Consider the following 21,656-nt stretch of genomic DNA (forward strand, 5'->3'; position numbering starts at 1 on the left):
TACAGTCACCGGCAGAACTCGACAACTCCGCTGAGCTCATGCAGATCGGTAAGTAGCATAATTTCTTTTTTCGTAGTTTGTAATTGGAAAAAACTTCGCTAGAGAAATGTATATAAAAATCTTTTATCGTTCGTATCTTCATCACGACATAGAGATTGAATAATATAGATTAATGTGTTACAATTCGCTTGTCTGAAATAAGAGAACATCTAAACGAGATATAATTTTTCAGAAACTTTATTTAAAAACTATTTGTTTTAACAATATCAAAAAGTAAAATTTTTAACAGCTAGTATAAAATATATATCACCTTTACTATTTTACAAAAATAGTACCTAATCTTTATTTTATAAAAAAAAAAAAAATAGTACTCTCACGATTTAATACTGTACATACAACTACAATAAATCCCTGCGTATAATTCTACCTATAAAAAGGAACATTAAAAATTGTAAAGGAACAATGACGCACTGCGTTGGAGAAAACATGAAGTACATCGTATAATATAAATGCTTTATGAAATCAACAACTGCGGCATAGAGTAATTTACGATAAAAAAAAAACGTGTGGTATAATTAAATTGTCAACTAAATAACCGCTATCTTATTTGCTATCGCGCTTGGGCAGTTCGTTACTCGCATCACTAGTAGATGAAGATTTATCATCTTTGCTGACCCAAAAGTGGAAGCCCGCGCCACTTCGATAATGCTGCACGACATTAATAATGCCTATCACAATGTACACTAGGGCCAAGACCAGAAAATAGCTGCCGTAGACGAAAAACTGAAATATATAAAATGTTTTGCATTACGTAAAAAAAACTAACGCTTAGTCTTCAAACACTTTTCGCATTAACTCACCTGCTGCCTGATATCAAGCTTGAGCACGTGAACAACCACGATCATTAGCAAGCTCTGTGTTAATAATGCGAAAAACGTATTCACTCCGAATATGAGGCCGTAACTATCTTCGGATATGTATTTGGCGACTTCAAAGCTGTGAACAAACCGAACTTTAATTTTTTTTCTTTCAAGTTTTAATTTTCAAGAGATATTTCTCAATTAAATCGTGTTAATTGCAAGTATACCTTGCAACAGTAACCATTGTATGGTAAATCACTCCAAAAATAATGTAACCGAGGTATAGAAGCCAAATATTTTCGGAGTAAGAACATCCTACTAGTACAGCACCTTCCAGTAGAGAAAAAAAGGACAATGCCGTATCTCCTAATAAAGTCCAATTTAACTTCACTTTTCCTATGCAAAATACAGTTACTGCACCTGGAAAAAAAGTATATAAAAGAATAATTTTTTACATAAATTTATTCGATTTATATCGTTAATTAGCTGCCTTTTTTTATCTTATCAGTAAATTTTAATTAACTTTTAATCAAATTAAACGCATTTAATTTAATTTGTGTTTAATTGATAAGTAATTATCTAAAGTAATTCTGAGAATTAAGTTGAATAGCATGTACTTAATTAAACCACAAAAAAAATGTTCTAAAATATTTAAAAATATATTTTATTAAAATAATGTAATAGTCAAAATATTTTTCTACCATTAATATATTCATAACATACTTTTTTTACTTGTGACTTGAAACAAAGATAAATATCATTAAGCAAACCGTTTATCGCTTTACTGACGTTATCAGCTATCTCTATTAAACTTATCTCACCATTTTACTTCATTGTCAGCAGATAACGTTATCACCAATCATAAAATACAGATATAACTAATTGTCCAACATTGATTTGATTGTCCTGACTTCGATTTAGACTATAACATTTTGAACAAGTGCATGTTTCCCTGAAGAACAACATAATCTTCTTACCCACGATTGCGTAAATAAAATCTACAGCACCGTTGTAAATTTTGTCGCCTGACTCCACCCCGGTTTGCCACAGTAGTTGAATAAAAGCGATGACTTGCATGTAGCCACAGGTAGCTAGTGCCCACCAAAGCGACCATTTAACTACGGGGTAATTGGTGTAGGCTTGCAGAAAATGTTTCCATAACAATGCATATGCGTTCTTAACTTTGTGAAACAATGGCATGCGCGATCTTGCAGAGCTGCAACATTTAATGTTTTTATCATTTGATGGCGATTGTTGCGAACTGCTTGAATTCCGTGAATGATAATCGAGCGCTCCTTTTCCTTGCTCTTCGTCAGAAATGCTAGTTCGATGGAAGTATATCGATTGCTTCACGGAAGGCAAGGCGAATGACCAAATCGTTGCACAGCAACAGGCTGAAAAAATAAACTGTGTAATTTTTTTTATAAATTTTTTATAGTATACGAAAAGTATCAACATTTTTGTAAACGCTTAACAATATCGATACTTTGTATTATTTAATGGCATTACTTTGCATAAGTGGTATAAAAATTCTATACAAATTATGATTAAATAGTCGTATACAAAATGTGTAGATTTAGATTATGTACTTCATGTTATCTCTCGTACCTGAGAACGTTATAAAATTAAGTTGGTGATAATTCAGTACATCAAAGGAGGTAGTTAGTTGTGCCACAATGCCAGACATGCTACGACCAAATAAGGTGGCTGCTTTGGTATGCCCCGTCACTTCTTGATAGTGTTTTTTATCCACTTTGGCATAGATATAAGTATAATAAGCTACTTCTGTTGAGAAGAACAGGCCGTAAAAAAATTCCATAATTTGCATTATAAGCACAGTCTTGCCAAGTATTATCATAAGGAACGTGATAATGCCAGAAATGCCACACAATATGATGATAGGCTTATATCTGACAAAGTCTGTGATCAAAAAGACAAGTATCAGCATTGCGAGGTTACTATAAGTTGCCACGGGATAAATTTCATCGTTCACCTGAAAAATTGCACACATTATCGGCATCATTAAAATAATTGAGTAAACAAAATTATTCAAATCAATTTCAAAACTTACTTTTTCAGCTGTAAAATTTTTCCATTCTCCTGTCAGATAGTCTGTTACAAACGATTCGGAGGGTCGGAACTCCTTGAAACATCCAAACATGCATAAAATGCATGAAATTTTGATCCAATTCATATTCGCAAACATCTGCTTTGTTTGACAGATTCATTCAAAAGATTTAACAAAATTTATAGTTTATCTCTGCAAAGAAAGGAAAAAGATGTACATTTAGTCGTTTATTAGGTATGACATAAAATAAAAACGAAAATTCGTGCTCTTATAATATATTTTTGTTTGATAAAAAAAAGAATTTCAACGTAAGATTAATGTTTTATTAAAAATAAAATAAAATACATAGTCTTACTTAATATTTTCAATTTTAATTTTAATGAATCGTTTTTGATCTTACGTAATATATCTCGGTAATTAATTTGCAGCAATTAAATATTGCGAATAATTTCTTACGTTACGTTAGATTTAACCTCACCATCGAAACTCACGTGCGATCTCTCGCGTTGCATCACTTATTACTTTATAAATCTCGTATTGTACTGCTCCGAAATATACGTATTGTCGTAATACCGCTGCTGACCGCTACTGCCGGTAGTGCTCGCCCGAGTAATGCTGCACGTTTCGCTAGAGGCGTTCGCGTCGCGGCCGGCGCGCCGGTGGACCTTCAGCGAGCCGCTCAGTGGTGCCACCGGCGAGTAGGTTGCGAAGCGCATTATTAGTCAAAACAATCCGCCGAATTGGTGAATCTATTTTTAGGTCGCGCCCACCGTAGCCCGCGGTGCTACGCCGTTTTTTTCCCGGTGGCCCCGGAAAAGAAGAAGCTCGCGGGCGGCCGGTGCCCTTCCGCCAACGCCGTCGCGCCGTGTCCCCCCGTGGCGATTAAGGTTCAACGACCCCCCTCCCGCCTGGCATCGCGCGGACTGTGACAGGCCAGGGAGCCGTGCGGCCGTGCGCGGGCCGGCCATGTTTATACCGTGGTGAGAAATTTTCTCGAGTCCGTGCGCCGTGTCGTGCGTGCCAGCCGCCGTGAGAGCGACGAGCGGGACTATCTCCACGTGCGCCGTGGAAGTGCAAGTAGCTTGCCGCGTGTGTCACGAAGTCCGTGCCCCAGGAGGCCCCCGCGGGACCGCAGCGCAGCGTCCGAAGAGCGACGATGGAGTCCTCCGATCGGGGTAAGTCCCACATATATACCGAGTACCGCGATACGGCGGCGCGCGTGGGAACACGCATCGCGGCAATATTGTGCATCTGACACGGATCGCGCGACGCCCCCGAGGGGGCAATGGCAGTGTCAGGGTCGAAACGGAACTAGTTCAGCGGCCGTACTTTGAGAGCGCGCGGCCAACGGGGCTTTCGTCGTTTGCGCCGACGACGTTCCTCATCGACGCGGGCTCGGACGACGGCTGACCCAGGCCCTCGAGGTTGACCGTGCCGAGCTGATGACGAAAATCGCGCATCGAATCTATGTCACGCGGCGCGCTTTTGATCGCGACTGTACCCATCGGCGTCGTCCTCCTTCTCTTTCTCCTCCGCCTCTTTCCTTCCTCTCTCTCGCGCGCTCCCTCGCCTCCCCCGCGTTCGCTGTGTCTCGCTCGCTCGCATTCGATCCGCATCCGCCAAAACGGCGAGGGAAAAGGAGAGAACGCGCGCGCGCGCGCGTTACACCTCCAGGGCATTATCCTGCGGATCGCTTACGGGCACGTGGTGGAACGGGCGGTCGAATCGAACGAGAAATCCGGAGACGGCGGTCCGCCCGCGCGCGGCTCTCCGCTTCCTCTCTTCTCTCCTCTCGTCGGCGAGAAAGCGACGGGCACCCCGACCGGCGGTCAGCCGTGAGAGTGCGACTGGCACGGGCGTTCCGCGTTGCGCAACGGCGCGGCCGTAACTGCGTGTCTTTAACCTACATAGGCCCCCGGCGGGCGCGCGGATCGGAGTCACGGTGTCGTTTGACAACGGCGGCGCGCACGGGCCGCACACACGTGAGAATTATTATCGCCTGACCGAGCTATCGCCCCGCGTCCCACCGCGTCTCGGCTTCGCTTTGCTTCGCTTCGCTTCGCGTTGGCCTCGCCGTGCCGCGTCGCGACGTGGCGACACCTGCCGACCGCTGGTGCGCGCCCTACCTCAAGCCATCGCGAATTAACCCTCCCGCGTCGTCGTCCACCCTCTCCTTCATCCCGACGGTGCACGCCCGGGTCCCTCCGTTCTCTCCCTTCTCGATCGTCAATCGAGACTGGGAAAATTTTGTCGCCCTTCGACCTGCCGCGGTGTAAAAATTACCGCAAGGTTAGCGCGAGGATATTTTTGCCCTAACGCTACTTTACCGCGCGACGCACCCTTCGAACAGCGTGATTGAGTGGCTCGAGATGCAGGTTGCAGAGCTTGTTACGCGCTCCTGCTTTTACGGCATATCAACGTTATTACTGTCTGAATTATTTCGGTTAAGTTTCATTGTTAAACAAATTTTTTTTTTGTAAAAAAGTAGCTCCGAGTCTGAATAATGTAGTGTGTTTGGCTATAAAAAATTAATATCGCATCGGTAAAACTTGTCCGCTTTGTCGAAGGCACGCAAGCGAGTCCCACGGTTAACATGATATTTCGATGATTAATTAATCGCGATTATTAGCGTAATAATGAAGTAAATCATCGGAATTCCGTATTTTACGCGGAATTAATCACTTGTTGATTCAAACAACTTTATCTCGACGGCAAATTTGCTCAATCAATTAGTCACGTAATTAGATCTTTCGTTCTATCCGATTGTGCACGTTTCACATATCGCTCATTATATGTCTATTCTCGTGATTCAGATTTAGGTACGGATTTAGATTCATATGCGAGTAACGAAACAGTTTCATGAAAATCAAATTAAAATCCCCGCAGTATTTTTCACTTTAGCGCTCGATTGCTTCACATTTTCTTTTCCGTCGCGTTCGTATATTCATTATTTTACCGATCGCGGATTTTGGCTTTTGAATAATTGAATACGACGGATTTTTGGGTGGGCGAGAGAGATAAAAAAAAAAAGAGAAGCGCGAACGTGCACGCGAAGTAGAATCACGCTCTCGCGAGAGAGCGTCTCGTTTCTAAGTTTGGCGCGGTAGATGCGGTGTGCGACCCAACCGGCGACCTTTCTGCATTCATTCCGGTCCCCGCGAGATCACGGCCACGACTCCTCGCCTCGTTCCCGCATCTCGCTGCTTTTTCCTTCGCATACCTCGTCGCCTCGCCGCTTGCTTTCCTCTCGCTTTTCAAGACGTCGCTCAAGCACGGCGGTCCGGCTTGCGGAATGGTCTGCGGTCAATCGGACAGAACGCTCGTCCGTCCCATGTGAATTTTCATGCCAGGCAAATTCGCTGGCCGGAGGTTAGGAAAGGAAAAACCAACCGGGGAACGTCGCATTTAATTTCGCAAAAGAATATAAGCGCGAAAGAAATTCTTGCCGCATGAGACGCTTACTCTGTACTTCGTATACCTGTCGCTCGATATCCCGTAAGTGGCGAGAGAAAAGATTAAGCAAATTTTCGAAGGAATTCTGCGCTGGCCTGCTCCTCACGCGCCGAAAAAGAGAATTCGTGGAAAACGGGTCGGTTTTTGCGACCGCAGCGGAAGAGACTCTCGATATTTTCACAGGCGGCCTCGGAAAGGACGGCGGAAAGCGGAAAAGGCGTGCGGTGCCAGGCAAAAGTGCATCCGTGAGTTTTCTGACCTGCCTGGTCGTCCTGAAAGGATCAACAAAATTCCGGGATTTCTTTGTCCGGGACGGGAGAGTTGCAGGCTGCTGGCTGTTGCTGCCGCTGGGCGCGTTCCACCAGCGTCGCCCTTTATCCTTCATTTTTAATCCGCGTACACCATCCACGCGACGTTTTGTTCTCTTTCGCGTGCCTCCTCTCTCCTTCGCTCTTTCTCCTCTCCCTGTTGGTCTCTTCCTCGTTATATAAGTCCAAGGACGAGCCGCGCGCTGCTACGTGTACCTCTCCCTCCACTTCGTCGCCTCTCTCTTCTCTCCCCCGTGTCTCTCTCTCTCTCTCTTTTTCTCTCTCTCGCCTTCTTTGTCCTTCTTTGATCCCTCTTACCCCTCTCGCGCGCTCCTGCTTCTTCTCGTTCGCAGCGCCGTCCTCCTGCACCATGCACCACATCGGACGACGCCTTATACGCTGCTCCTGTTATTCTTCTAGCTTCCATACTCCTCTTCTCGGCGTTCAGCGTAGTTCAGGGTCTTCCAAAGCGAGTATCACGAGTCCCGAGGAGAGGAAGGTGGTAAAAGAGAGAGGAACGAGGTGAAGAGAGAGAGAGAGCGCCAACACAGCAGGCGCGATGCGAAATCTCAAAGTGCAACAAGATTTTATACCGCAGGCTATCCTAGACTTCTCGACTATACAGGGTGTTCCGAAACATGTCTAGCCGTCTTTCACTTTTTCAAAGTCGTGCACGTAGTGCATCTCAGGTATAAAAGTCATACGGAGGAAGCAATTAATCATGCCCCGAGCACTGTACTTTTTTTTTTTCCAAGGAATTTGTCCAAGCCTGACCGCGTGTCCTGCCTGTCTTTTGAATCTACTATTACTTTTTCCTGTCTTTTTTTTTTCTTTTCTTTTTCCCCTTTCTCGTTTCGGATCCAACGTTTGAACTTCGAGCAAGTCGGCACGGCAGGCAGCCCGGCTGGACATCTGCCGGCGTCATCTCGGTTGCGCTAAACCATGAGCCCTGTGTTACACTCGCACAGATTTCCTAGAAACAACGTTTTCACGTCGATCACGCAAAGGGTCTGTCCGTGAAGGGCTCTCTTGCAAAAGAAAACAAAAAAATAAAAAAATAAAGGAGAAAAAAAAAGGAGAATAAAATACGATTATGACGTGATGCAACAGGCGTTTCCGCGTCGCTCCGCCGTTCTCCGCTCGTCATTGCCGCGGGATCGCGAAGGTGGAAAAGTATCCGGCAAACGGCCTGGCCGTCGCTGGTCGTCATTAAGGCGGGTGTTCTCAGGTGCGGTATGCCGTTTCTCAGAAGCGGCGCGCACCGTATCTAATTGCGAACGCAACCGTCGTTAGTATCGAAACGCAGAACGAGATGCCTTCCTCCTCTCCCCGCGCTCCTCTTTCTTCGCCCTTGCGCTCGGATTTTGCATCCATTAATGAGATAGAATTTTGCTAGCGTGGGCGCGCAGGACACGCATACTTGCTTTCAGAGATACTTGGCCCGCCGTATCGCCCGCGGCCGGAACATCCTGCGATCGCAGACGTCGCCGGTTATTTTTCCCGGACGGCGCAGGCGGAAGGGAATCCTCTCGGGCGAGAAATTTCGTCGATTTGCGAAACGACGAAGCAAAAATTCGCGAGGTGCAGCGCGAACGAGAATCCCCCGTTGCTACTCTCGTATCTTGTTCCTCGTATCTATTTCAATTCGAATGACAGAAATGTTTGCGGGATGCGCAATCGTTGTGTCATCCACGCGACGGTACAGCCGACGCCGCTAAACGCGAGGAAACGTGCGGACGCGACGGCGGCGAGTTTATTGATCGTGGCAGCACGCGATCCGGGAGGTGCGCTGCGCTTCGCGCTCTTCCCGAGCGCAATTATGCAATCGACGTTACGCAATTGTTGCACCGCGCGCTGATTGTTGCCGGGTTCTCGTCGACGCGAGTGCAGAATCTGGCCGACCCAGTGACATTGGCGTTCACTCGGCACGGAAACGGGACACACCTACTCCATGTAACGCGCCGCGAAACGAAGGCCGCCGCGCGATTTGCTGTTCATGCATCGCTAAACCGACCGCGGTTTTCTTCCCCCGCGAATCGCGTGCCGATCCTCTTTGGGTGTGATCTCTCGGCGATATGGAGATCGATAACAGCACCGCGTATTACAGTCGTTACCGCGAGATACATTTTGTTCGACGTAGCGATGAGAAAAGGAACGAAAAGCACGAACTCGATCACCGTCTATTCAGCACATGACGGGAAACACGATTGCTGTTTCACGTCATTGACGGAGAGGAGGGTTTTTTTTTTTTTTTTTTAGGTCTACTCGGCCTACCTACTAAAAAAGCGCGCCTTCTGCATGCGCTCGCGTTCAACGGCTATATAAATAATCGTCCCTGACACGGTGACACACAACGATTAACGATAAATAGCTGATAAGTGAGTGACAAAGGGAAAATTAATCTACCGCCCTCGGGACAAATGAAGTAGATCGCGTTCTGCTCGGCGCACCTTTTCGAAGCCGCGCTTGTCTCGATCGCCACTTGAAACTTCGTGTCGCGCGCGATTCGGCAGATTAATAATAAGAAGGAGAATCACGCTGCGGCAGGGCTAAGTGGAAGTGCGGTGATCGTCTTTGTTCGAGCGGGCTCGAAATTTCAGCGGTTAATTGCCACATGCGAAGACTCGCGAGGAGCGCTTTGAGCGCAAATGATTCGAAATTGTTTGCGAGAGGGATTTCGTGGGAGCCTTCCGACGCGCCGCTTACGTCTCCGTCGTCCACTTTTCCTCAGGGTCTGAATTTCTAAAGTCCGTCGGAGCGCGAAACTCCCAGCGATTATATCTTAGACGTCGTTCCTCCGCGGCGCGGTCGGTTCGCCAATTATTTCGCCACGGCTGCGGGCCGACCTTGGCCGGGAGCGAAGTTGCACGAGCCGGCCGCGCGCTGCCCTCCCCTTAATTAAACACGTACTGATAATTCAGTTACAGGGATCGCGCACTCGCGTCCGCCGCCGTTCTCTCCGCCTTATGCGGGCAGCAATTAAGATATCTCCACGCGGTTGCACGATCGCGCGCGCTTTGCCGCTTCGATTTCCGCGCGTTCTTCTTCAAGGACGATCTCGCGCGCGAATTTCGCCCGTCGGATCGATGACGGAATCGACGCACGGTCGGGTAATTTTAACCAATTGCGGCGGCAACGCACGAGCGCGTCGCGAAACGACGGTGCGCCGTGACAACGAAGAAAAGTAACGCTGCACTTCCGGCCGACGGGCCAGGAATTCGAGAGACTACATTTCGGGGAGGGGAAAATCTTAATTAAAAGTATCGCGAGTCGATAATTTACAAATTGTTTTTCTTCTCACGAACGGAAACGGAGGAAAAAAAAATCGCGCGAGGGCTTTTAATTTTCCGTGTTCTCGACCGAGAGAGTCGTTTCTCGATGTTTTATCGTCGTGGGACGTGACGCGTTTGATTTACTTCGCCGACGTTAATAGCATCACGATGGACCCGAAGAGCGGGCAGAAAAAAAGTCCACGCGAGTCGTAGGCCGCGAGCATGACCAGCGCAACGGAGTAGATATGTAAAACTTTTAAATACAACGCGATAAAGACGGGTGACGATAACAAAGTTGCGACGATAATAAAGTTGCGCCGACACTCTTTTCTATGTATAGCTGTTCGCAAAGAGGACTCGATAAGATGATCCATTGTAGAGAGAAACATTTGTCGTAACAGATTTTTTTTTCTTCTTTTTTTTGGAATTTTTTTCTAAACATTATCTTGGTCTAGAATTTTTTCTTTTTTTTTTCCCCCTCTTTTGAAAGGAAAGAAGCGAAAGCGAGAAGAGATACAGCTTGTTTTCAGCGGAAATTTTTTATCTACCAGCTTCTCCGTTCAGTCAGACGGGGAAATTGCGGCTCTTCGCCGTTGTTTCGTATCGATTTTCTCTTTCCGCCCTCGAGCTACGTCGAGTTAGAAAATCGTGAAAAGCATGTATCAATGCGCTTTGTAAAATTATTATTATTTTTTCTCTTGCTTTTCCCCTAACGTAAAGCACATTTTACCTCGCGCTTAAACTCTTTTGTTATTTAAATATTTGTTACATTTAGAATTATTCATGAAGTGACGTGTATACATTTTTTGCGCTCTTCCGTCATCTCGATATTCAACAGCAGTCAAAGTAAAAAGATCTATGGTCGTAGCGATGTTTCTCCCTACAGCCACGCGTCCTCGTGACTACGTCGTTTCCATAGTAGAAGTACCGTCGGCGTCGCTCTTGAGAGCGTAACGTATACTCCTGGTTACATGCGCCACCGGTACGGTGATACCATTTTGCGGCGGAATAAAACGCAGGACTTCCCACACGGCTGGTGCAAGCGTGTTACGCAATGTGAGCGTGGGCGCGGAGGAAGGGGACTCGCGGGTGCCCCTTTTGTTTTTGTCTCGAAGGCACACGGCAGGATTAGGGGCGGGGGAGAAAGAGAAGCCTGCGTACCGCGTGAGAAAAACGCGCCTAATGTCGGCTGGATCCACGCGCGACTCTAAATTTTTTTTTTTTTTTTTTTTTTTTTTCTCGTTTTCTCGCACGTTTTTTCTGCCCGTGTCTGTCTCTTCATTTCGTTCCCCGTACGCTGCCAGGCGCGCCGTTTATATTTCCGCAAGACTGTGCCTTGACGCCACGCACCCGCGTACGCAGATTGCGTTACGAAACGATTTATTATCGTGCTGTCCCCTTCAAGGTCGGCGATGAGCGCACCTCGCGCGGAACGCCGACAGGTGAGATCGCGATGGTGCCGGGCGCTCCGGCGGCTCCGCAGCTGTTTCGTGGAGAGGCACCGGAATGGTACACTCGGGATCGTTCTAGGACCCCAGGGTCTCTGCGAGGTCGAGGCTACAAATGAAAGCGCGAGGCGAGAGCCGAACAATATGGTTTATGTAACTGCAATTAGATTAAATTTATCGTAGTCTTATATCAGGGTTTCAAAGAACTTCCGGATGAATGTCAAAGAACCCTCCCGTGATTTTTTTTCCGGGCGGTGCTGCTGTCGATCGCGTTTACGTAAAGTCGGCCACCACGTGCGCGCACCGGAAGAGGGAGGGAAAAAAAAGAAAAAAAAAAGAAAAAGGAAAAAGGAGAGTAAGCTGCGATACACACGAGGATACGTTAAGAAGCTCGGGAGGGTACTTTAGAGCCTTACATTTAGCATCGAGTTTCGTCACCCGGTGTAGGGCATCGATCGCACCACCGCCCGCTGGTTGCCCGGGAGAGAGAAAGAGAGGAGAGGTCAAGGGGCGGGGGCGGCGGTTCGGCGCCAGGGTGTCGTCCGGGTAGAGTGGGGCAAGTGCACTCCGGCACGCTGCAAGCGGACCCTATATGCAATTGGTTGGAAAGTGCATCGCTGGAGGGGGTGCTGGAAGAGAGGCAGAGAGAAGGACCGACAACAGGGCAGCGAAACAGAGAGGAGGAAGGGTCACGGGGGAAGGAAGGGCGGGAGTGCACATACGAAGTAGACATATGGGTCAATGTCGGGACACTCCTGGTGCACTGTTTAGCACGAGTCACCTACTGACCCACTTGCCTCCTCCTTTTGCGTACCCTGACCAGCGTACGTACCGTTCCCGGCTTCCCAGTCGCCCTCCCTGGTACCACCCCGTTCCGTCCGGGCACGGAGATGCGCGCCCCGCTTAAAAAAAAAAAAAAAAAGCAATGACCCGAGGCGATAGCGATATCATTATTTGAGGTTCGTAAAAATTACAATCGACACCCCGCGGTGTCACCGTGTCCGATCAATTACAACCCACGGGTACATCGTGTGCGAACACGATACGCTTGTTATCGCGATACGATCGGTATCGCTTACATTGTTAATTCGCCAATTTATACATAACGCACTTGTTGGACTTGCGTTCTCAAGTTAAAGGAAACAGGATCAATACTCTTTAGTAAAAAATAATCTGCGAAAATTGCGAACAATTGTCGCTATGCGGTTCGTTTCCGGATAATCTTGTTCCATTTATGGCGCTGTCCCGAGGATGCAGCGTGGCTGTACGGGAAGCACGCAGGTGCATTTCGTCATCCGAACGTTTCCGGAGCGGAAAAATCTCAGCGACGCGAGGTGCATAAAGAACGGCGCGTTACCCCGTAAATCTCGATCGAACAGACGACCTATTTTCTCTCGTGTTTCCAACAGGTCCTCTCCGGCATCATTGGTCTGAATTGCTCTACATCCTTCCCTCGCTCTCTCCTCTTGTCGCGATTTACATTTCGTCTCCGCAAAATGTCTGCTTTATTAAACGTCGTCACATAAATACATTTTTATTGCCGAATGATGCAATAGTAGCTCGGCAGCAATATCGCTAAGAGAAATATCTCTCGGAGAGAAAACTCAAGAAACACTAGACGATCTCGAGGGACTCGCGGGGAGAATACGAATATTTAATTTCAGAACAAATGCGTCGATATGATGCAAATTATTGATCTTCGCGCGGTTCGGTTTGAAAGCGGCGGGAGTCTAATTCCGAACACGTTCAGTGGACTCGTCAATAAGCGATGAGCATTGGATTTCAAGACCGCGCCGTACCCGAGAATAGAACGGGAGATCGCAAACGTAGAGCGTCCCAGAATCGCCGAACGTCCGGCGTGATTCAATTAGGAATGGCGTCCGATCGTTCCTTCCGATAGCCTCTAATGAAACGCGCTCGAAAATTCCGTATTGTAATCTCGCGCGGCCCTAACAGCCGCGATCGATGGGCGATCTCAGGTGCGCCCGGATCTCGTTGTTGGACAGCCCGCCGATTGTCGATTTAATCGGCTACGCGTTATGTAAATGCTCGCTTTACTTATCGCCCCGAAGTATCGCCGGCGCGTTTTACGCTTGCCTGCTAATTGGGGGAGTGCCCGGGGCAAATCGAAGGTAAAACCGATCGCGCGTACCGGCGTAATAATAGCGGACCGTCGCTTAGCGATAAAACCCCGTGTATATTTAGCAGGCGACGAACTTTACAGAGTCGCCTCGTCGAAAGGATCACTCTCGTCTCTCCTTTCTCTCTTTCTCTCTCTCTCTCTCTCTCTTGTTTGCACCGGCCGCGGTTTTACGTGACGAGGCTTCATTTACCGATCATGCGGCGGGAATGTCAAGGCCGGCCTGCCACTCGTGCGATGCAATTTTCAGCTGAAATGCAAGCGCCTGTCGCGGGAAGGAGAGGACGCAAGGAAATACAGCTTTTTCACCCGGGAGAGGCGAGAAAGAAATTGCGCGCGTGCTCGAAATTGGGTCAAGTGCGGGTAAACGTGACGCAAGGAGCGGGGCAAGGACCATCCCCTCGGATATGCCGGGGGGCGGTTCCGCCACCGCTGGAAAATAATGCGCGATTTTTACGAGATAAATCCCCGAGATCAATTTCTGAGCAAAATGGACTTTGGCGTCGTGCGCTCAAGTCGAGCGGAAATTAATTTTAAAAATATATTATATGTACGTCGAAATACGAGCGTCGAGGGAAAAGGTCTTTTAGATCCCACCTTGATTTCTTCACTTTTTAACGTCCTACGTAATTATAATAGCGATACGAGTACCGCGAATTACGCTCGTAAACAACCACGTCGCAGCACGCTTATACTTATCGCAAACTTCGTTATTAACATTTGTTTTCTTTGGTTTTATTGCAGGTGAGTACCACACGATATCTGTATCGGTTATCATGCACCGGGTCCTACCACGTTCGCTGGCGTTATACCCCTTCGTCACGTAAGTAGACGACGAATACGACGTTAGTCGATGACGGCGAGGTAACTCTTTTTAAGGTGATTTACTTGGTTTCGTGATATCTCTAGGACTTCTTAATCGCACCATCACCGGCGTAACGTGCTACGGATTAATCGAGGGCTTAATAAAGATTTACCGTGCCTCGCGAGAAAGAAAAAAAAAAAAATAAAATGCAATCCGCTTTTTTATAAGCCTCGTATCAAGGTGCTTTATAGCGCCTACTTTCGTCGTGTATAAATTAGTATCTCGAGATCTAAATTTTGCGCAAAATGCTTTAGGATTTTATTTTTAAACTCTGAGGAGGAAAAAAAAGGGAATAATGAGGCTTAGTGAATTTTCGTATCAAGATACGTGACTTCCGCCGAGAGAGCGTAGGTATAATTTTTTTTTTTATTTTTTCTTCGCGAAATCGAGCGCACAAATCCAGCTCCGAGTACCTTACCGGACGGCTGCGAGCTTTAACTCGGTCAAGGTTCACTTTGTGGCCCGGTGGGAAACCGTGAAGATAAGACGAGGCGGAGAAAGCGCGGTTCCCGGTCTTTTTCGTCCATCCGGAAAATTCGTGATATCCCGAACGGGCTTTATTGAACGGCCAGCTAAGGAAAGTGACGTTTCAGAAACTTATAGATTATTTTGACAGAAAATTCTGACCAAAATATCGGACCCTATTATTGCTGTCGTAGCCCGCGGTATTTTCCCGGGTTAAATTACTTCTCCTCCTCCCGTAAGATACAGTAACGCCGATAAAAATATCGCTCTCTTTGTGCGATTCGATTACCTTGAACCGCTGTGTACAAAAGCAGGCGTCTACATCGTCAGCAATTACGCATTTTTCTCCGGCTATCGCTCCCTCTAAAAAAAGTAAAATTAAAAAAAAAAAGAATAAAAAAACGAAAGAAAGAAAAGAAAAGTCGAAGCGAATGGAGTCACGAGGTTTTTTTTTTTTTATCTCAGCCTCGTTATATCGCCGTTTGCATTTCGATTAAACCTCGTACAATATTATAACATCGTGACAACACGCTCGGGCTACAAAAACGCACGTGCTTGCACAGATAACCGCTTACGCTATTTTTAGCCTAAAAGTTGCGAAGTGCGCCACGCATCTCGCGATAATGAATAACACTCCCCGTTGCTCTCCGACACGCGGCCATATGTTTGCGTAAATGAAACCGTGGCCCAGTCGTCTGAATCGCGACAGGAATCGATATTCCAATGACTTTTCGGCGTGCCGGCTCTCCCCCCGAAATTCGCCGCACCATAGATTATGCATCCCCGGTTTATTTTGCGTTCCGTCACATGGAACGCATATAATATGCAACGGTTCACGACGCGAAAATGCTGAGGGACGAGAACACCTCGTCGAAATGTCACGTAATATTAGCCTTCTGCGATTAAACGCGAGGGTTAGCTGAACTTGGGGAAAGAACGAGTCGGACGTGCTCGAGGCGCGGTCCACGTGCGGCGGGTATTGCTTCTCGTATCGTGACCTCGTAAAGGAGGCGCCCCGGCGCGAAATAAACGCGTTTCGGATCGGCCGCGAGGACGAGCGATATTCGGGTGAACGTACTATTTATACACGTCGCCTCCAAAGTCGACGCCGCCGAGCCTTTCCTCGTCTACGGCACGGTTGAGGAATCTCGGGATCCACGACAGAATCCGCCGTCGCAATGCAGTGGTCACGTACGATGTCCTTGACAGTTCTTTCCTTTCCCTCCTTCCTTCATCCTGTTCCTTCTCGTCTTCGTCTCTCTCTTTCTCTTTATCTCTTTTTCTCTCGCGTGCATTATCGTTATCTCTTTCTCGCTCTTCTCTTCTCATCCGTGTCCACCTCTCCTTTTCACACCTACGTCCGATTGATCATCCGTTCTGTCGCTTCTCGGTGGACGGGCATTATTTATAGCGCGGGCAGCTACATGCATCGCGCGCGATCGCGTTAACGCAATCGGTACTGCACGCGAATTCTCTCGAGATCGCTCTCTAGATGACTGTTCTTTGACGCCGGGAATCGCGTGCTTAACGAACGCCCAAGTCCGCGTTCCTCTCGAGAAATTGATCGAGTCGATTCCGTCTCGATGCCGAGGTCCAGCGCCGAGCAACGTGCGAATTTCGCAGGAAATAACGACTCGCCGATAAAACACAATAATCGCGCATCGCTCATTTCTGTAATTAAGATTCCTTGTTGTTTCGGGGACCGTCGAAATGCGACTCGGGGGCACCGCGGCGATCGGCCGTTCGAGCCCGTTGAATATCCCTTTCGGTGGTCGTTTCTCTCGCTTTGCGAATTCCTCTCTTGCCTTCTTCTCTCTCCTTTCCTCGCCCGGAGTCGCTCATTAGGATTCAGGGAACGATTAGCCCTCCCCGAAAAAATCGCGAGCTTTCACAACGGGCGAACAATGACGCGGCTGATTGGCGAGCCGCTTTAGAATTAGAGGCCGAATTTTGCATTGTACACAGGCGAGACCAGACGAACGAAACAGCTGCTTCGTCTCCGCGCTCGTCTTCCGTCTTCTTCGCCCATGTTCGTCTTTTTCTCTCCTTTCCTCCCTCTTTTCTTCCCTCGGCGGTCCTTTCCGTCGATCGTCGTCGTCGTCGTCGTCGCCGTACCGCCGTTTTCGTCGCCCCGAGTAACGTTTCGGTAGATTCGGGGTCGGCCACGCCGCTTTTGTGCCGGGGCCTAGCAGCTAGCATACGGCGAACGGACGCGGCGCAGTATACATAAATGCAGGAAGTCTAAATCTGCGGGATAAAAAGTGGAGCGATCCGCCGATCTCAGCTCGGCTACGAAGGCAGCGGGGCCGCTCGAGGCCGATCGTCGCGAGGAGGAGCCGCACGCTATCGGCAGCATCTGCCGCGGTCCATTATGCGATATTGCGAGTTTCCGCGAGGCATGCACGTTACGTCGCTTTCTACGAGACTTACGAGCTCGGTTTACGTGAAACGCCGCCAAATTATAATATTCTCTCGCGATGCCTTCTATTTGAAAACCTCGGCCGAAACTTCACCGGGAGGAATATATTCCGATCGAAATTGTCCGTACGGTTCCCTTCTCCTCTCCTCGTATGTACGAGGAATCTCGCTTGCGTGTCCTTTTCAAAGCGAACTTCCCGGGCACAGCGCGAACGACGAGTGCACCGAGGCGCAAAGACTCGTTTGTGCGTTTCGACGCGGGCCCGCTCGGTATCGCAAACGCGCGAGTGGAACTCGATGATCCGGACCGACCTGATATTCAATACCTACGCGATACGCTGCCCAACGATCGGAAGAGCCCGGCGCTCCTGTCATTTAAATATCGATCCCGAGAGTGCACAGGGCGGCTGAGGTGCATCGCGGCGCATTCGGAAGCGCGTTTTTGTGAGAACGTCGGCCCGCTCTCCGCCTGCGGACGAAATTTTTCCGGATTTCGCTTTTGTTCGCGCCGGTTTACTCGGCCGATCTCGCTCTCTAGGGACCGCGTAGAATTCACGGCGGCGGCGACGACGACAACGACGAACGACGACGACGCCCGGCGAAAACCAGTTCCGACGAAGAATGTAAACGGAATATCGGCGAGTCCAGTTAACCTTTTCTCGTCCTACTGCTATACGCTCGCAAAAAAAAAAAAAAAAAAAAAAAAAAACCGGCAGCCGGGCCTGCGTGCATTTTCTCGCGCGTGCAGATCACGAGCCGTGCGTCATTCGGTGGTCCGCGCCGGCGAATATCGCGCGCGCTGCAACGGAACAAAACGCGGAATACACGGGAAACGGAATGCCGAGGGAACCTCGCCGCGTTCGTGCATACGTAGATGCAATTATCGATTTCCTATGAGCCTACATTTCGTCCCAACGTTGACTCGATCTTAACTAATTACATTTGCGAATAGAAAGTTTCAACATTTATTACCTGCATTCAAGTCGGGAAAATTATAATCGCCAAATTGAAATGAGCTTCCGAAACGTCGAGTCTCTTTCGGATTATCCCTCGGGATGACAATTATCTACTCGATCGTAGGGCAGGAATCAGCTCGCGAGTTTCGCGATGGTCTTTCAGATCGTTCCGTTTCCGAGGTAAAACTTGAGAAGTAGGTACGCAACGGGGAGAGACAATGCATAAATTAAATGGCGGCGATAAACCGGAGGATCAGTTTAACCTTCGCTGCGCTCGAAAACGTTAACATTTCTCCTCGCGATAACGAGCCTCGCGTAATGTGCGCGCGTATCGCTGATAAGAAAGCCGGGTGGCGGAGCGTTGCCGCGGGGGCAGGCGGCGACCCAGAATTTCGTAAAAACAAGGTCGACGCACGCGGAACAACAACTTCGCGCCGGTGTACAGACGGCGCGTTAAATATAATCTCGCGCGCGGCCGTCGCCTTTATAAAGCCGTACGACGGCGGCGATAGGGTCGGCGATGTTCCCCGCGCTACAGCGCGTAATAAACTTTAAAGCTGGAAAGACGGCTCGCATGCACCAGGCGAGAGTGCAGGAGCCCACAAGCGGCGAGTAGGTGGCTAACCTTGACAACCACTCGCAAACGGGTTACATGCACGCGCGACTCACACGGCTGAACGTCGTTCCGGTGAGCCGGTGGTAGTATGTGTGGCGACTGAATACCCAGGGTGTGTGCGTTTCCTCGCGTGATGGCCGTGGTAGATGTGTCGCGGCACGGTTGGCCGGGTCGGTCGGCTCGTCGGCATATGGGCCATCGATGAATGCAAAAACCGAACCGACTTCCTCGACCCTCCGCGGTATCGCAACGTGCTATGCACTTGCCGCGGCGTATCGATATACGCCCGCCTTCGCCGGGCGTATCTCGGAAATCTGCGACCGAGCATTGTTATCTGACGTGTCGTGAAATTATTTGCTCAGCCAGCGTCTCTTCCTCGATAACGATCAGCAACACGGCGATATAAGTAAGATTTCGACGGCTATTATTAATTCCGCTATATTTATACCGTCCGGGAGGATTCGTTACGTTTGGACCACGCGACCGTCTCTCCACGACCTTTCTCCGGCGCTGAGAAATTTTTACTCGCGAAATTCCCACGATCGCGTACGCTCCCTCGAGCTCGTTTCGAGCAGCGCCAAGGTTCGCGGCGAGCCTCGCGGGTTATCTCGATTTCCTGCGTATCGCGACGGTTCGCCGAACTATTTTTTTTTTTTATGCAAATAAACGTAGATAACTCGTCGAAAGTGCGCGCGGGCGCGAGTACAGGTTTCCGTTCGCTTCGGCTTGCGGGGTTCCCTTCAAAAATCAGCTCTCGCCGCGGCGACAGCGGGCGTGCCTAGGATGTTGCCATGGCGAATCTATCGACGGCATCGAAACAGGTGCGGCGCAGGTTGCTCGCGGTCCACATCTGCGAGAGAAAGAGCGTCCTCTCCCTTTTCGAGGGAACGGCTCCGGCTACGAGGACGCTCGAGCGGACTTCTTATCGATGTTTGTCGGCCTCTCGTAAACAGTCGAACATATCGGAATTGTAAAGAAAACGGCGGATTACGTAAACACGGGCTGGAGGGAAAAAGATTACGCGCCGGGTACGCACACGTTTTCTCCGGTCATTGTTGGCAGACCAGTCGCCTTTGTCGAGATGTAAAATCGTTACTACTAAGTTCAGAGGGTTTCAAAGAAACACGAACGATCCGGAGTAGATAGCGGCGTCGGATTTGCATGTTAAAAGATATTTGCCACTTGCTCGCGTGAGCGCGCGAATGTATGCGTGTCGCTTTTTTTTTTTTTTCTTTTTTTTTTCCCCCAAGAATCATTTACGCATCCGTCTGAATGCCGTCGTATGAATGGCCGCCGCTCCTAGGGCGGCCAGTGTTACGCGTTACCGAGAACAAATGGTTATTTATAAGATTTTTCCTCGTAGAACACGCGGTACGTGAGAGAGATCGTGGGAAGGAGAGGCGAGCGGCCGCGGTTTATTTCTGCGACGAAAATTTCGCCCGAATTCGACGCGGCGGCTCACGTTTATCCTAGATTAATCCAGGCTTCGCGTGGAATACGCAATACGTCCCGTACGAGCCCGCATCCTGAGTAATCCGCTAATGGGACAAACGCGTTTCGTAACTCGGTTCAACGCGATGATCTTGAAAAACATTCTTTTCTCTCTTTCTCTTTTTTTTTTTTTTTTTTTTTTTTTTTTCGTTCGACGTCACGTTTCAAGCGCACAAGCGGTACCCGTATATGCACGTCGGCACGTTCGCGGCTAATAACGCGTTGCCGCAACGTTTGAATACGCCCCATCGAAATCAAAGTTCGCGCCGGATGCTCGGCCGAGGTGTACCCCGAAGGAAGGAGCCCCCGCCGTTATTTCGCGACGGGCTCACCCGCGTCGACCCGAATCTCATTACGCGAATCTCTCTCTCGGCTATTTTCATCGATCGCCCGACTATTCGCAACGGCGTCTAAAATTACCCGGTAACGCCGCGCGTCAGCCCCGCGACGCTTTTCGTGGGGGCTCTTACGTCCCCGATAGAAGTCAGCCGCGCGGTCCGCTGAAAATTATTTTGCGCCCGCCGCTCTAATCGTCCGCGTTCACCAGGCCGTCTACCACCGCCCGCGACAGAGCGACGAGGGGGCGGAAAGGGGGTGAAAAAAACATCTCTTCCTCGGCTCGGATCGAACGTTCCTTCGCACGCACGCGTATGCCTGCCCGTGGCCGCGAGTACGCGTGTACACACGCTTGCGCGTTCGCCCGCGACCTCCCGCGCCTCTGCGCCCTTTTATCGGTTTCCCCTTTGCTACCCGCGCGCAAATTTCGGTCACACCTGGTAGAATCCCCCGTGCGAGAGACGAGAAGAGGGCCTCTCTCGGTGGCTCGCGCACGCTCGACGTTGCACAACGCGCCGTGCAGGGCTCCCCGCTCGTCCCCCTTTTTCCCTCCGCTTCGCCGTTTGCTTCCCCTGTTTCCCACCACGTCTCGGAGCCGCTTCCTCCACTCCGGACCTCCGACCGAGCGGGGTCGGTGTGGGATGGACGGCCGTATACGTAGCCGCGAGAGGGGAAGCGGTCGACTCTCCCGTTTCGGCCGTGCACTAGAACTTGACTCCTAAGCTTCGCAGTGGCGGCACAAGCTCTATCGGTTGCTTCTTTCCGCTGGCTCGTCCGTCTCCTTCTCTCTCGCGTGTCGTCTGGTAATCTTCCCTCTCGCCGTCTCTCCTCCTCTATCTTTCGCTACGTTCCATCGAGTTCTTTCATCCCTCTCCGTTTCTCCGGCGTGGCGCGCGAGATTCACTTGGCGCGGGTCGCGTTTCCATCATCGTCGACGTCGACGTCGCCGTCGCGGTGCAC

General features: G+C 49.3%; 2 protein-coding genes across 3 annotated transcripts in view; one reads left to right on the forward strand and one right to left on the reverse strand.

Annotated features, from left to right (window-relative positions):
- Nucleotides 1–162: 162 nt before the first annotated feature.
- On the reverse strand, nucleotides 163–3,677 carry LOC139106945 (thiamine transporter 2). 2 transcript variants are annotated; one of them, XM_070664069.1, is made up of 7 exons: nucleotides 3,420–3,677; nucleotides 2,932–3,120; nucleotides 2,469–2,853; nucleotides 1,838–2,254; nucleotides 1,088–1,280; nucleotides 861–996; nucleotides 163–783 (listed from the first exon to the last, which is right to left on the reverse strand). In XM_070664069.1, exons 2-7 carry the CDS (start codon nucleotides 3,064–3,066, stop codon nucleotides 604–606), a joined length of 1,446 nt encoding a protein of 481 aa, XP_070520170.1. In that variant the 5' UTR covers nucleotides 3,067–3,120; nucleotides 3,420–3,677; the 3' UTR covers nucleotides 163–603. The 2 variants fall into 2 exon arrangements, with proteins under 2 accessions (XP_070520170.1, XP_070520169.1); XM_070664068.1 differs by having other exon boundaries at nucleotides 3,407–3,677.
- A 268-nt stretch (nucleotides 3,678–3,945) lies between these two features.
- Nucleotides 3,946–21,656, forward strand: part of Usp (retinoid X receptor ultraspiracle) — a 57,678-nt gene continuing 39,967 nt past the window's right edge. Inside the window, exon 1 of the mRNA XM_070664073.1 lies at nucleotides 3,946–4,103. Within this exon, the coding sequence (XP_070520174.1) occupies nucleotides 4,085–4,103 (19 nt within the window). The 5' untranslated portion in view covers nucleotides 3,946–4,084. The remainder of the gene's footprint in view (nucleotides 4,104–21,656) is intronic.

The sequence above is a fragment of the Cardiocondyla obscurior genome, linkage group LG12 (assembly GCF_019399895.1).
Source record: "Cardiocondyla obscurior isolate alpha-2009 linkage group LG12, Cobs3.1, whole genome shotgun sequence".
In the NCBI taxonomy this organism is placed as follows: domain Eukaryota; kingdom Metazoa; phylum Arthropoda; class Insecta; order Hymenoptera; family Formicidae; genus Cardiocondyla; species Cardiocondyla obscurior.

Coding starts and splice junctions, on each gene's coding strand:
- LOC139106945 (XM_070664069.1), bottom strand. CDS start 3,066: ATGTTTGCGAATATGAATTGGATCAAAATTTCATGCATTTTATGCATG. Junction 2,255..2,468: donor TAATTTTATAACGTTCTCAG/GTACGAGAGATA, acceptor TTATTTTTTCAG/CCTGTTGCTGTGCAACGATT. Junction 997..1,087: donor ACAATGGTTACTGTTGCAAG/GTATACTTGCAA, acceptor GTTTGTTCACAG/CTTTGAAGTCGCCAAATACA.